The sequence below is a fragment of the Cicer arietinum genome, chromosome 5, assembly GCF_000331145.2.
Source record: "Cicer arietinum cultivar CDC Frontier isolate Library 1 chromosome 5, Cicar.CDCFrontier_v2.0, whole genome shotgun sequence".
NCBI lineage: Eukaryota > Viridiplantae > Streptophyta > Magnoliopsida > Fabales > Fabaceae > Cicer > Cicer arietinum.
This window is the reverse complement of record NC_021164.2, coordinates 19,513,429-19,526,651: the sequence shown is the minus strand read 5'-3', so window position 1 is coordinate 19,526,651 and position 13,223 is coordinate 19,513,429. Positions and strand designations below refer to the sequence as shown.

At 30.8% G+C, this 13,223-nt stretch overlaps 2 protein-coding genes across 7 annotated transcripts; one reads left to right on the top strand and one right to left on the bottom strand.

The window, feature by feature from the left end:
• The first annotated feature begins 3,841 nt into the window (after nucleotides 1-3,841).
• On the top strand, nucleotides 3,842-7,521 carry LOC101506930 (dolichyl-diphosphooligosaccharide--protein glycosyltransferase subunit DAD1-like). 3 transcript variants are annotated; one of them, XM_004513317.4, is made up of 6 exons: nucleotides 3,842-3,994; nucleotides 5,250-5,410; nucleotides 5,489-5,536; nucleotides 6,339-6,426; nucleotides 6,777-6,820; nucleotides 7,069-7,521. In XM_004513317.4, the coding sequence occupies exons 2-6, from the start codon at nucleotides 5,324-5,326 to the stop codon at nucleotides 7,150-7,152; spliced, it is 351 nt and encodes a 116-aa protein (XP_004513374.1). In that variant the 5' UTR covers nucleotides 3,842-3,994; nucleotides 5,250-5,323; the 3' UTR covers nucleotides 7,153-7,521. The 3 variants fall into 3 exon arrangements, with proteins under 3 accessions (XP_004513374.1, XP_027185922.1, XP_027185923.1); XM_027330121.2 differs by lacking the exon at nucleotides 3,842-3,994 and adding an exon at nucleotides 4,680-4,826; XM_027330122.2 differs by lacking the exon at nucleotides 3,842-3,994 and adding an exon at nucleotides 4,685-4,784.
• A 1,300-nt stretch (nucleotides 7,522-8,821) lies between these two features.
• LOC101505965 (protein EARLY RESPONSIVE TO DEHYDRATION 15-like) lies at nucleotides 8,822-12,277 on the bottom strand. 4 transcript variants are annotated; one of them, XM_004513315.4, is made up of 3 exons: nucleotides 12,119-12,277; nucleotides 10,207-10,590; nucleotides 8,822-9,294 (listed from the first exon to the last, which is right to left on the bottom strand). In XM_004513315.4, the coding sequence occupies exons 2-3, from the start codon at nucleotides 10,562-10,564 to the stop codon at nucleotides 9,146-9,148; spliced, it is 507 nt and encodes a 168-aa protein (XP_004513372.1). In that variant the 5' UTR covers nucleotides 10,565-10,590; nucleotides 12,119-12,277; the 3' UTR covers nucleotides 8,822-9,145. The 4 variants fall into 4 exon arrangements, with proteins under 4 accessions (XP_004513372.1, XP_004513370.1, XP_004513373.1 ...); XM_004513313.4 differs by having other exon boundaries at nucleotides 8,822-9,297; nucleotides 12,119-12,276; XM_004513316.4 differs by having other exon boundaries at nucleotides 10,207-10,577; nucleotides 12,119-12,261.
• Between the last annotated feature and the right edge of the window lie 946 nt (nucleotides 12,278-13,223).

Below are 13,223 nucleotides of genomic sequence, written 5' to 3'. Positions count from 1 at the left end.
GGTCCCCCAGCACCGTAGCGTGGTGGTGAGCAACTTTCCCTTCTATCTCTTCGAGGAATGAGGTTTGGATCTAGAAGAAACGGAGGGGTTTGTGTTTGGATCTCAAAAACCGTTTTTCTTCGTTTTCGAATCAAAGAGGAAGAGTGGAGTTGCGAAAACCTTGATCTAACTCCCACCCAACTATGGGTTACTAGTGTTGAAGAAAAGAAAGCGACGAAAATGAAAACGGGAGAAAGGAGGAAATTTTGGCCGCGGATATCAACGAGGAAGAAGATGGAAAATTTTAGATTTTCCTTCCTTTCTTTTTCTTTCCTTTGTTTTTCCTTTCTTCCTTTTTCCTTCTTTCCCTTTTATACTATTTTCTTTTCCTTTTCCTTCCTTCTAGTTTTCCTTTCTTTTTCCCTCCAAGCAAACATATATATATATATAAAAAATATAACTTAACAAATATCACAAAATATCTAGGTATTTGTTAAATTACCGTTTCGCCCGAAACGCATAAAATTAACCGTAAAGTATTCACCGCAGTTAATTTCAATTTATTTATCGACGAGAAATTCTAATTGGCATCGAAATAAATTTTTGATTATAAAACTCCAAAATATTATTAACTTTGGCTTAAAAGCCTCCGAGCCAAAATCCAAAATACACCAAAAATACATAAATGGTACTTTAAAATTATGGGTCTTACAATACTCAAGAGCGTTCAAGTGAATTTCATCACTTGTTCACTAACGAAATCCCAACAGTAGATGGAACTCTTGAAGTTGGAATAAAGTTTCAAAACAAAGATGAATGCGTACATGCTATCAAACGTTACCATCTAAAACAATCACTAAATTTTGTGGTACAAAAATCAAATTTAGAAAGGTATGTTATTTGTTGTTGAAGTCCAAATTGTTTGTTTAGATGCAGAGCTTCAAAACATAAAAAGAGTGAATTGTGGGTGATTGGTAAATTGAATGTGCCTCATACATGCACAAATTCCGCATTGTCACAAGATCATACGAAACTTGATTCTAACATGATATGTGCAAGCATAATGCAAGTTGTGAAAGTGGATCCTTCAATAAAAGTGAAGGTCATTGAGATTCAGGCTTTACACAACTACACAGTTACTTACAGAAATGCCTGGATTGGAAAAAATAAAGCGATCGAACAAATTTATGGCAATTGGGAAGAGTCTTACAATCAACTCTCGCAATGGTTGTTGGTTATGCAAACATTTGCTCTAGGAACCAAAATTGAAATGGAAACTATCCCAACTTATCATGAAAATAGTTTGATAAATGGGATAAGGATCTTTCATAGACTATTTTGGGCTTTCGCTCCGTGCATATCTGCGTTTAAATTCTGCAAACCGATAGTACAAATTGATGGGACTTGGTTGTACGGTAAGTACAAAGGGAACTCTATTGGTAGCAATTGCACAAGATGGGGACGACAATGTAATTCATATTGCTTATGCTCTTGTAGAAGGTGAGACAAAAGAAGGTTGGAGTTTCTTTTTGAGAAATTTGAGAAAATATGTCACTCCAGAACCCAACATTTGTATGATTTCAGATAGACACGAATCGATTAAGAGTGCTTACAATGATCCGAATAATGGGTGGCAAGATCCTCCGTCAAAGCATATGTTCTGCGTCCGACATATTTCACAAAATTTTGCAAGGAAATTTAAGGACAATGCTTTGAAGAAAAAAGTTGTTTCTATGGGTAATAATTTCATTATTAATTTTCATAATTAGTGTAATTTTTAATAATTTCATTCCTAATTTATATAATTAGTGTAATAATGTTTTGTCTACTATTTCAATACAGGTTACTCGATCAATGATCCTACATATCGATACTACCGCAGAGAAATTAACATAGTAAACCCGGAGGCTTTGAAATGGTTAGACAACATACCTCGACAAGATTGGATTCAAGCATTCGATGGAGGTAGCCGTTGGGGTCAAATGACAACCAACCTTCTAGAGTCGATTAATAGAGTATTAAAAGGCACGCGCAACCTTCCTATCACTGCTTTGGTCCAATCAACTTATTTTAAAACATGGACACTGTTTCAACCATGGAAAAACGACACACGTCAATTTTAGCTTCTGGTCAGGTATACACAGAAACTTGCATAAAATTTATGAAATTGGAAATAAGTAAATCCAATAGTCATAGAATGGATAGTTTTGATCGGAGTAACCATATTTTTATGGTCCACGAGACAATAGTTCCAAGAGAAGGGCGACCAATTGGTCATTTCAGTGTAAACCTTCCTAACAAGTGGTGCGATTGTGGAAAATATCAAGCTAAACATATGCCTTGTTCACATGTTATAGCAACATGTTCTAGCATAAAATATGATTATTGGAGCCTTATACCTGATGTGTACAAGGAGGAAACGATATTAAAAGTCTACGACAAAGCCTTCCCACTCATACCAAACAAAAGATATTGGCCACAATATGAAGATATTAAGTTGTATCACAATCCACTAATGCGGAGAGTCAAGAAAGGTCGGCTAAATAGCAAACGCATTAGAACAGAAATGGACACTACAAAAAGAGTACAAAAAAAATGTGGATTATGTAGGGTATCTCGTCATACTAGAAAACATTGTCCAAACGCTGCGTGCACATCCACTCAAATTTGATGTATTATTTTTTTTAAATGTATTTTCTTTGAAATTTATAATTTAATTTACTATTTTAATTTTAATAATTTTTTATTATAACAATTTTTAATAATAATAATTAATAATAATAATTATTTTTAATTTAATTTTAATAATTTTTAATTATAACAATTTTTAATAATAATAACAATAATAATTAATAATAATAATAATTATTATTATTATTATTTATTAATGTATTATTATTATTATTATTAATTATAAATTTATTATTTAATATAATTATTTAATAATTTGATTATTTATTAAAATATTAACAATTAATTAAAACAAAAAACAAATTAATTTTTTTTTTAAAACCCTTTGGGAAGTCGCTTCCCCAACCAGCGACCTCTTATTAGGGGAAAAAAAAAACTTCCTTTAGCTGGTCGCACCTCCAGGCCACAACCTCTAAGTAGCCCCAAAAAGTAGGACATTTTGGTATATAAATTACAAAATGAGATATTTTAGTTCAAAATTTTGAAAAAGGGGATATATGGGTAAGAAGTCCTCTTTTCGAAATATTTTGTAGTCAAACAATAAATATGATTGTAAGTTAAAAATTAAATTAACTTATTAGTTATAAGTAAAAAATTAAACAATATCGATATTTTTTTATTCAAACCAAATAAAAAATATGAATATATTTATTTTTATAAACATATGATACAATTAAATATTATTATTAAGAGTTTAATTTTCATGCATTGTCAATATAAATAAATTTATACAGTGATAAATCATAACTAATTATGTAAATAATTTTATAAGTAGTTATAATAAAAATTAAATATTATTAATAATCTAAAATTTGTAATTAACAAACAATATAAATTTTTTTTATACTGACGGTACATATAAATTAAATTTATATTATTAATTAATTTTTTGACCAATTAATTATTAAATATATATATAAAAATAATAAAATAATTTAATGAAATTATCATTATTATTTTATTAATATAATGAGTTTAACTTTAATGCATTATTTGTATAAAAAAAGTTACACTTTCCACACGTCACAATTATTCCTTGACATAATTATAGAGATAGGTATTATAAAAGTCAAATATTTTTTATTATTTAATATATACCAACCGTGTATATAAGAAATAAATCGTAATATTTTTGTTTTTTTTTTAAAAAAAAATTTAATTACTGGTTGGATTTTCTCAACAAACAAAAAAAAAACTAGTTGGTAAAAGACAGTTTTGGGGCTATAGAGAGAAAACTTCAGAGGAGGCATTGCAATAAGTCCAGCGGCTGATCAATCTCGACGAGTGTCTGAATTTTAATTTGAGACGACAATTTAATTCAAAGGTAACTTCGCAATCACTGAGATCTAATTGAAATGCACGAATTTACCTTTCAATCATATACATAGCTTTTTTAATTTCGATTTGTTTTTCTTTTTTTCAATTTTTTGTTCACATTTTTGCATGAATGGTTTCAGATTTCAATGTGTTGCGTTTCCTAAACCAATGTAATTTATGTTCCTTGTTTCTTCATTTGCCTCATTGGTTCAATGGTTTTACAAGGAATGCACTGTGCATCTTTTGTTGAATTGGGATCCCAATGGTTTTATTTTACTGATGAATCCCTCTGAAATAGAGAATTAGATAGTTATTGTTAATGAACTCTTTTATGTCCGCTTTCTAGCTGCATTTTTTTTTTTGACAAATGATCTAATCATTTCATCGAGGTTTTAAATCGTGGTAATGGTCGTGTGTCGCTATCTGATATTATTAAGTTTTTTAAATTGGAAGTAACTCATCCTTGTTGTAAGGTGTTGGGTGTCACTTTTTATAAACCTTATGTATATTGAATTAGGCTCCTCAGAGTGAGTAATTCACTTTAGAGGATAAAGTGAGTAATACCAACAATTGAGAAACAAATCAATGGGTGATATTATATGCACTAATCTATGGTGGTTATAATATCAATAATTGATTTAATCATTTTACCAACTTCTCACTTTAGAGAGTCAAATCTATGTATATTTTATGTGAACTTATATTTTTCCCAATAGATATTGCAGATAATTATGGTCAAATGCAGTTGATGTGGACCAAATCACGGCCACAGAGACATAAAAAATCATGATCACGATGTCAGGATCCAAATATCTTGTTTTAAAATCTTGCATTTCATTGTAAACTACAATTCTTTGCTGGAAAGATTGATAAGTGCAGTGTTTGATTTTTAATTTTTACTTTTATTATTCTGTGTATTTATTTATGCAAAAAGAAGTCATATTAGTTTTATTTGATTGTACATATCTTTTGCTGAGAAGGTTTGCAATTTTTGAGTTAAGATAATTTTAGTACTTCTCTCTTATGTTCTTACATTAATGATGCTTTTTCCATTATTTATTTATATCTAATCTATTTTTATAGTGTTTCTTTTGTCATGTTTTTATGTTAAGGTATAATGCATGAATTAGTATAGTCGATTGTTACAGTTGGATAAACACATTGCACTGATATTTTATGACTTGAATTGAACTTGACTGTCTTGTATTTTAGCTTAAGGAGCCATTTTTTTCACACCTTTATCTCTTCTTTTCACTGTGTAGGTAGAAGGAAGAGGTTTTAGGCTTTCTGAGTTTCTAGTGTTGTAAGTTTATTGCCAAATTGACAAGAGTCGAAGATGACGGTGAGTTCTACAAGCAAGGATGCTCGAGATCTTTTTGGCGCTCTTTGGTCTGCTTATTCTGCAACCCCCACAAATCTCAAGGTTGTTCCTCTCTTCTCCTCTCCATTTCTCCAAAAATATCTTTACATTTTCCTAACCCCATTTTTGCTTTTCCTTTAGATCATTGATCAGTATGTTGCGTTCGCTGTCTTCACTGCCGTCATCCAGGTACTTTCCAACCATGCTTCAATTTCTAAGAGATTTGTTCTTTTAACGTTTGTTTAATGATGTTTACCTGTAACATTAGTGATTCAATTTTTGATGATTGTAGTGCCTTCTAATAGGATAGTAGATTAGTCCAAACCAACTATATTATTTTGGTTTTTGTTTGATGATTGGAGTGGCTTTTGATTTTTTTTTATCTAGTTTCATGGTTAGAATCTTAGACAATGTTCAATCCATATTTGAGTATTTGAGTGAGTGAATACCCAACTCTGCTCCGACAAAATTTCGTATTTAAACCTCGGAAATCAATATACCAAACAAAGGCCATTCCATATATTATGACATTATGCTAAAAGTGTCACAGTCCAGAAATTACTTCACAAATCAGAAAAATGCAAGAGAAACATGACCACCGTCATCCACATGCATAACACACAAGAAACCCAAAGAAGCTGCCTCACTGAAATGCAAATGTCAGAGAACTCTTCCCTTTTTCTAACTACTTCGAACACCGCAATGTTTGTAATATTACTTTGGCCATTAATATCCTTCCAGACATTATCATGGTATTCCCTTTGGATATTTTATCTTACTTTACCGGGTAATATCCTTCCAGATTATAGTTTAATAAACTACCAAATCCCAAGTCTAATGTTTTGAAAACATATTGTACAAGTGAAATTAATATTTTGGTATAGGGCTCAAAGTTGACCAGTAGGTTTATGTTGAAGCTACTTGCTCTTTGTTTTTGACAATAAGTTGATCTTGTTGAAACTTAGATTTTTCCATTTTTTTTTATGACCAGGTAGTTTACATGGCTTTGGTGGGAACATTTCCATTTAACTCCTTCCTGTCAGGAGTACTTTCTTGTGTAGGGACTGCAGTTCTGGCTGGTAAGTTGCGAAAGTGATTACAATTTGTGGTCCACCGGTTTGAAGTTTAGATGCCGTGTAGCACTCTTTCTACCACTATGTTAATGTTAATACAGAAATTGAAATTTCTTCAATATAGAACACTTATGTCGATAAAATGACTTAATTTCATTGATAGCTAGAATAAATTTGTAGATCAGGTGTAGGATCCTTTTTAAATTTAAAAAAGGCTATGAAATTTATGCACACATATATTTCAGTAACTCTCGTACATGTGCATCGATATAATACAATAATTCTAACCAGACTAGTTTCATATGCATAAGTTTAGTTCTTGTCTTTCTTATCAATGTTGTCATCCTTTGGACCAGTTTGTCTCCGAATCCAAGTGAATAAAGAGAACAAGGAATTCAAGGTAAAGTTCTTTTCTTGTGTATTATGATGTTTGAGTTGATGTATATGAGTCAAATTGAGAACCTATATTTCATCATTTTAATATTACATCAACCTGGCAATTTATATAGTTTCAAACTTAATATCTACACGACTACCTCTTTAACTTGACAAAACAAAGGAGAAAGGAAATGAAGAAATAATGTGTTGCATTGTTTTCTTCACTTGATATATATTCTTAAAGATAATTGGTCTTCCATCCTAATGCAGGACATTGCACCCGAGCGGGCTTTCGCTGATTTTGTTCTCTGCAATGTGGTGCTCCATTTGGTGATCATAAACTTCCTTGGTTAAATTGGGTTTGAGTGGCTTTGCTTTTTTCCAACAAAAAAGGACTCGTGGATCCAAAAGAAGATAAAAAATTAGAACAGAATCCTGGGATAGTAAAAATAACTAACAGTACTATACCTGGATATTTGGTATAGTATTTATTTTAAAGTATTTACTCTAGTTTTATATTGATTCCGCCACCACTACCCTTTGGCTTTTTTGGGGATTTTGTTTGGACAGAGGGATGCTAGGTGTTTACTCTGCAATCTTTTAAGCTGCTTATTGAATGGTGAATTTCACCACATGTTCACGTCAATTATCTAAATCTGAGCAAGGTGTACACATGTAGTCTTCTGAACAAAATTGAATTTCTTTTTTGGTGGTTAGAATCCATTAATGACTCTGCACCTAGTTCAAGCTTCGTGTCCACGAATAACTTATACCGAGCAAAACATGGAAAATAGCCAGCATAATTTTGGAACAAATTTGAATGATGATATGTTAAAACTGCTTCTTAGTCCATCTAAACAAAAGGAATGTTCGAGCAATTCCAATGGGGATTTAGGTATTGTCTGTGAGTTGATTTTTGTTTCTTGATTGTTGGTTATTTTCCCAGGTGATTCTGTTCTTTTTTTTAATTACAAAAGTTGCATTTCTCTCTTAAGAATGAATTGCTTTTATTGGAACTTGTTCTTCACTCTGACTGTCATATGGAACACTTCAACCATAAACCATTGAAAAGCATATGAACCTTCTCATGGAGGTGCTCTTAGAAGCTTGTATGAATGAGATGGATGAACTAATTCTTACTTGTACTAGATTTATTGTTTAAAAAATTCATGATTATTGCAAGATTATTCAATACTTTTCCACAAGTATTTATTGAAAAGTTTATCCATACCAACTTTTATCCTCCCTAAATGGATCCTATTTGTTTAGATTTCATTATGCACTCTAACAAAGAGGATGAAACTCAAGGATAGTAGGATTGATATTTTGGCCTATTAATTGGTTCGTTCACTTCTATCCATTCGCAGAATGTTTCACATACATCTACAATATTGATCTAAAATTGTAATTTCCTGACACTTCAACATCATCAATGAGCACAAGAATGGCAATACAACTATGAATAGTGTGAGCAGTCCCACTTTAAGTGTAGTTTTGGTGCCTTCCTCTATACTTACCAAATCATCATTGTTAGTTAACAATAGTTGGAGGTATAATCAGATAAGTTTTGTTAAATAAGGAATGAATTGGATAAAGGAAGAAAGATTAATATGGTTAATGAGCTTTCGGTAAATGTTGAATTAATTGGAAATAGTTAAGTTCGAATACTAACTTGAACAATCATTGTTTAAGTTTGACTTACATTCCGACCATCTCCAAATTATTAAGGCCTCTTTTCTCTAAAAATTGAAGTGGATGTCTCAATCAAAGTATCGAACCCTGACAATCATTGATTTATTTGAGGTTAGGGTTAAGGATATATGTAAGTTATATTCACCATTTAACAAGTATATACTATAATCTTAACCCACAAAATTTGTAAGGGTTGATACCCTATTATTTTCTCACTTTTTAGGTGGTGTACACTGACACCATGACATGGTTCCATTTTCAAATAAAGTTGTTAAACAGATGCGATTGCATACCTAGAAAAGCAGTTACTCAACCATTTTCTTTCTAAATGTAAAATCACAAGAAATGAAAAGTTCATTCCAATTGCCACATTAAACAGGACACACCTAAATCTCAAATTCATAGACTCTCTTATACCATGCAACATTAACCATTTAATTCAAAATGATATGAAATAAAGTTAACCAACCATAAACATTCCAAATTTAAAGTCTCATCACCTACCATTAAATATACATGACAAATCAACAAGAAAAATACAAAGACACTACTGCATCTTCTATATACACAAGTTATTTCAACAGAAATTTGCATACTCTAGTCAGTAACTTGCAGTCCAAGCAAGCTATCATTACTATGAGCTTTTAAGTTTCTCTCAACGAGGTTGGTGGATTCTTTGAGGAGCACACTTGAGGTTAACATATTGTGCTGGCTTCTCAAACTGCTTTGAACCAATAGGGGACTTGACACCCCTTTCATTTGGGGACAAGATCTTGAGAAGAGCTGAAGCATCCTTGTTAACACCTTCTGATTGAGAATGAAATCAATTATCAGACATTACATTTACTCTAACTCTTGGTGTACTGTCAGTACTAGCTGAAAGATTATTGTCATATCAAAGGAAATAGAGTTTTAAGGTAATGCACTAACAACTAAAACAACTACACTGCCGTCCAATTATAACCATTCAATCAACCACATCATATTATATAGTTTTGAAAATCAAAGGTAGTTGTTTGATGTTTGGTTGACGTGGCAAATTATTATTGGTTGTTAGTGTAAAACCATTTTACACCGACAATGCATCTTCTTTAAATCCAAAGGAAATATCTATTTTGTGGTAGTTTCTATGTTGTCCATCTGTTATAAAATAAATGTCATCTTAGGTTTTTTCATGTATATTGAGAAAAACAATAAATAAATGAGTAAGTGTAACAATTTTATAAAATTTTCTTCATTAACTATTGGTTATTAACAAATGTTATAAATGCATAGAGAGATGTAATGACTTGAAAGGGATAAACACAATATTAGCAATAAACTATCGCAAGTCAAAAAAATAAGAAGTTCAAATGATATCTTAAGAACCTGCTTAGTTTAAGAAAACATTTTATGTTTACATTTTCTATTTTTACTTTTAAACACAAAACTGTCACATTATTTTCCTTTTTATTCCTAGTTTCAAAGATTTTCACATATTGTAAATGAAACAATGAAAAGAAATGTACAAATCTTTTAACAATGCAACAGTTTCTAATTAAAAGTGAAAACAGAAAACAACACTTTTCTTATTAACACATCTATTCACCATTCGGCGTTATACAAATAGCAATATAAACAAAAATGGCATCCTGTAAATATATCAAAAATACACATTAAAGATCAATATAAACAGTCACACTATCATTTTTCCAATCAATTAGCTTCAAAGCTTACCATGAAGAGGCTTTCTTTCATCAACAGGATCATCCATAACCGGATGCTCTTGAGCTTCGTTCGACATCACCAACTTCTCAAACTCATTCTCAAGAAAATTGAAGTCTTCTTCTTCAATGCCTAGATCAAAAGTTTCAGACAGCGTATTCTCCATATCATCATTTGCAGTATCATTACCACCACTTTCTCCAAAATCCTCCTCCTCGTGCTGGCTCAACCAGTAATCACGAAACCATGTCGAAGATTTCACAAGCTCCCACCATTGAGGTGAAAAATCCTCCACCTGACGAAGAGCAGCAGGTACGAAGAGAGGTGCATTTGGATTCAGAGATGAACTTCTTTTAGATACCAATGCCATCAGAACTTGTCAACTAAACACAATAACTTGTGAGGACAAAAAAAATAGTTTACATGAGAATATAGCCATGAATCATAAAAATATAATATAATCTATTACCAATGAAAAAATTTCTTCTCCGGCTCTCACAAGAAAAATCTTAAAGGAGGATTGCATAAGATATTTTATTTTTAAAAATTGTCATTATCTAACAATTTTTAATGGAATTGGCAAAATCACGGTAGCTCACTGTGCTTTTGTCAATCACACTACAAAATCAAACATGCACTAAGAAAATAATATAACACCAAGGTAAAATTTTGAGTCGATGACAATGTCAAAAGACAAACAAATGGATACTTTGGAATATGCTATCTCATAATGAAAACTTAAGGAATCATGTCACAGGTATGGACCAGTTACTTCAAATCTATAATCTTAGACAAAGAAAAATAACACACTCACTAAGCAAGTTAATTATTTAGAACCTAAGATACTTGCTTCAGATCCAAAAAAAATAAAAATACTTGCTTCAGAATAATATCTCACAACCAAGACAATAGCTTTGATCTCAAATCCAACACCTCCCAAAAACACTTCATCTTTTGCTAGATCCCTATATATTTGAAAGAATAAAAAAATAGACCTTTGCAGTTGCATTGAAGACATGTAGCTTTAGGAATTTATGATTTAAATTGGAATAACAAACAGATCCTAGAATCAAATCAACATAGTTAACATCCACCATGAAGCTAACAAGACCATGAATCATGATCCATACAAGGTTTACTATATAGTAACAGTACCACCCTTCTGATTTAACATGCACACATCACAAATAAAATCAAATACTATATTCAAATAATCCCAGTGAAAAAAAAAGCTTAGTAAATGATCACTGAAAAGCAACACAAAAAAGTGACATATATGAAGAAGCTAAACAATGGTAAAGTGTTGGGCCAACAAATTCAGTGTAAGATTCAGTAGTGTAAAAACACTTCAATCTTTTTAGTACCATCAACTTAAAAACTTGATTCAACCATGGAAAATAAGATCAAAACACTAACTTTGTCAACAACAAAAAAAATCAGTATATTAGCATTATAAAAACTATAAAAAAAATTGTCCCAAAAATAATTATTAAATTTTATTTTTTCAAAAGATCAACAAAGGGTCACAGAAACTGAACAAGCAGTAGCAGCCATCGAATGAGCTATAAATAAATAAAAACACTTTTTTTTCAAAAGATCAACAATGAATCACAAATATTGAACAAAAAATGGAACCATGTAATAGAAAAATATCTAATTATGAATAAAATATCACAATACTAGCTTTGTAAAAAATACTCTATATCAGCATCACAAAAAAAAAAAAAATTATTTTTTTTTCAAAAGATAAACAAAGGATCAAACATATATTGAACAAGAAATAGCCCTCATTTAATGGGATATAAAAAAATAAAGAATTTAAAAAAAAAACCAACAATGGATCACATGTGTTGAACAAGAAAGAGCACCCATCTAATGAAAAAAAGTATAGACAAACATAAAAAAGATGATGTTCCATAGTTACCTAGTATCAGTGAGTCTTTTGCACAGTTGTGTTGAAAATGTTGTCACAAAAATCAAAGTGAGTGAGAGAGTGAGTAGGAAAAAACCAAATGAAAATGCTATATTTAATATTTGAGTGGGAAGTGGATAATAAATAAAGAAGAGAAAAAGACAAGATCCAGCTTCGGGTAATACAAAGCTGAGGATCGGAAGGAGGCTAGTTTTGCTTTTGACGAGGTATGGACCCTACGCGTGGCTGGAAAGTGACGAGAGTGATTGATTGTCGAGAGAGAGTGGTTAATCGGACGGTTGAGAAAAGGTACACGTGGAGAAGATATTTTGGGTGAAGGTCCAATAATTACGTGTAGCATGATAAGGGCGATTTGAGGAAAAATAACCTGCGGGCGGTTGCATAGTTTTGCATGACTCTTGGATGACCGAGATTAACCACAACTGTTCCACCAACTACACTGCAGTCAAACATATGAAGTCGATCGATTAAAATCTAGCGGTTCATATTTCAATTTTAGATTTTAAATTCGATCTTAATAAGATAATTTAAATATGTTGAATTTATTAGAGCATCTACAACGGGTGAAAATGAGTTCGTCCGTGTAATTACTTAACTTCCAATTTTTTGTGGGTTCACCATTGGAGTTGTGTCAAAGTGTCTGCAAGCAAGGAACGGTGCTTCGGTTACTTTTTTTTTTTTTTTTTTCTATCTACTTTCACAATTTAATAATAATATAATTATAACAGCTACATTTTATTAATTTATTAATAATAATAAATTTATCATTTTTTATTAATTTATAGCCGTTAACTTCTTTTTAATTTATTAAATAATAATAATTTTGTAACCATTAGCTTTTTTTTAGTTAATATACCACCGTTAGCTTTTTTTTTATCCTTTAATTACGATTGATAACTCATTAATAGAAACAATTTGTTACTCATACTTTTTCTTCATAATTTTTGTTACAGAAGTTTATTAAATTTTTTATTAACGTACTTTTTTATTTATTTTTCCATTTAAATTAATATTTTAAGTTATAATAAAATTAAATATTAATGTATAAATTAAAGTAATGGAATATAATATGATTTTTTAAAAGTTAAACCGTAAA

What these genes read in the sequence shown, in the direction of transcription:
- LOC101506930 (XM_004513317.4), top strand. Translation starts at nt 5,324, where the DNA reads ATGACGGTGAGTTCTACAAGCAAGGATGCTCGAGATCTTTTTGGCGCT. An exon ending in TCTTCACTGCCGTCATCCAG is followed by an intron (nt 5,537 to 6,338) that starts GTACTTTCCAAC and finishes TTTTATGACCAG; the next exon opens with GTAGTTTACATGGCTTTGGT. An exon ending in AAGAGAACAAGGAATTCAAG is followed by an intron (nt 6,821 to 7,068) that starts GTAAAGTTCTTT and finishes ATCCTAATGCAG; the next exon opens with GACATTGCACCCGAGCGGGC.
- LOC101505965 (XM_004513313.4), bottom strand. Translation starts at nt 10,564, where the DNA reads ATGGCATTGGTATCTAAAAGAAGTTCATCTCTGAATCCAAATGCACCT. An exon ending in TGAAAGAAAGCCTCTTCATG is followed by an intron (nt 9,298 to 10,206) that starts GTAAGCTTTGAA and finishes ATTCTCAATCAG; the next exon opens with AAGGTGTTAACAAGGATGCT.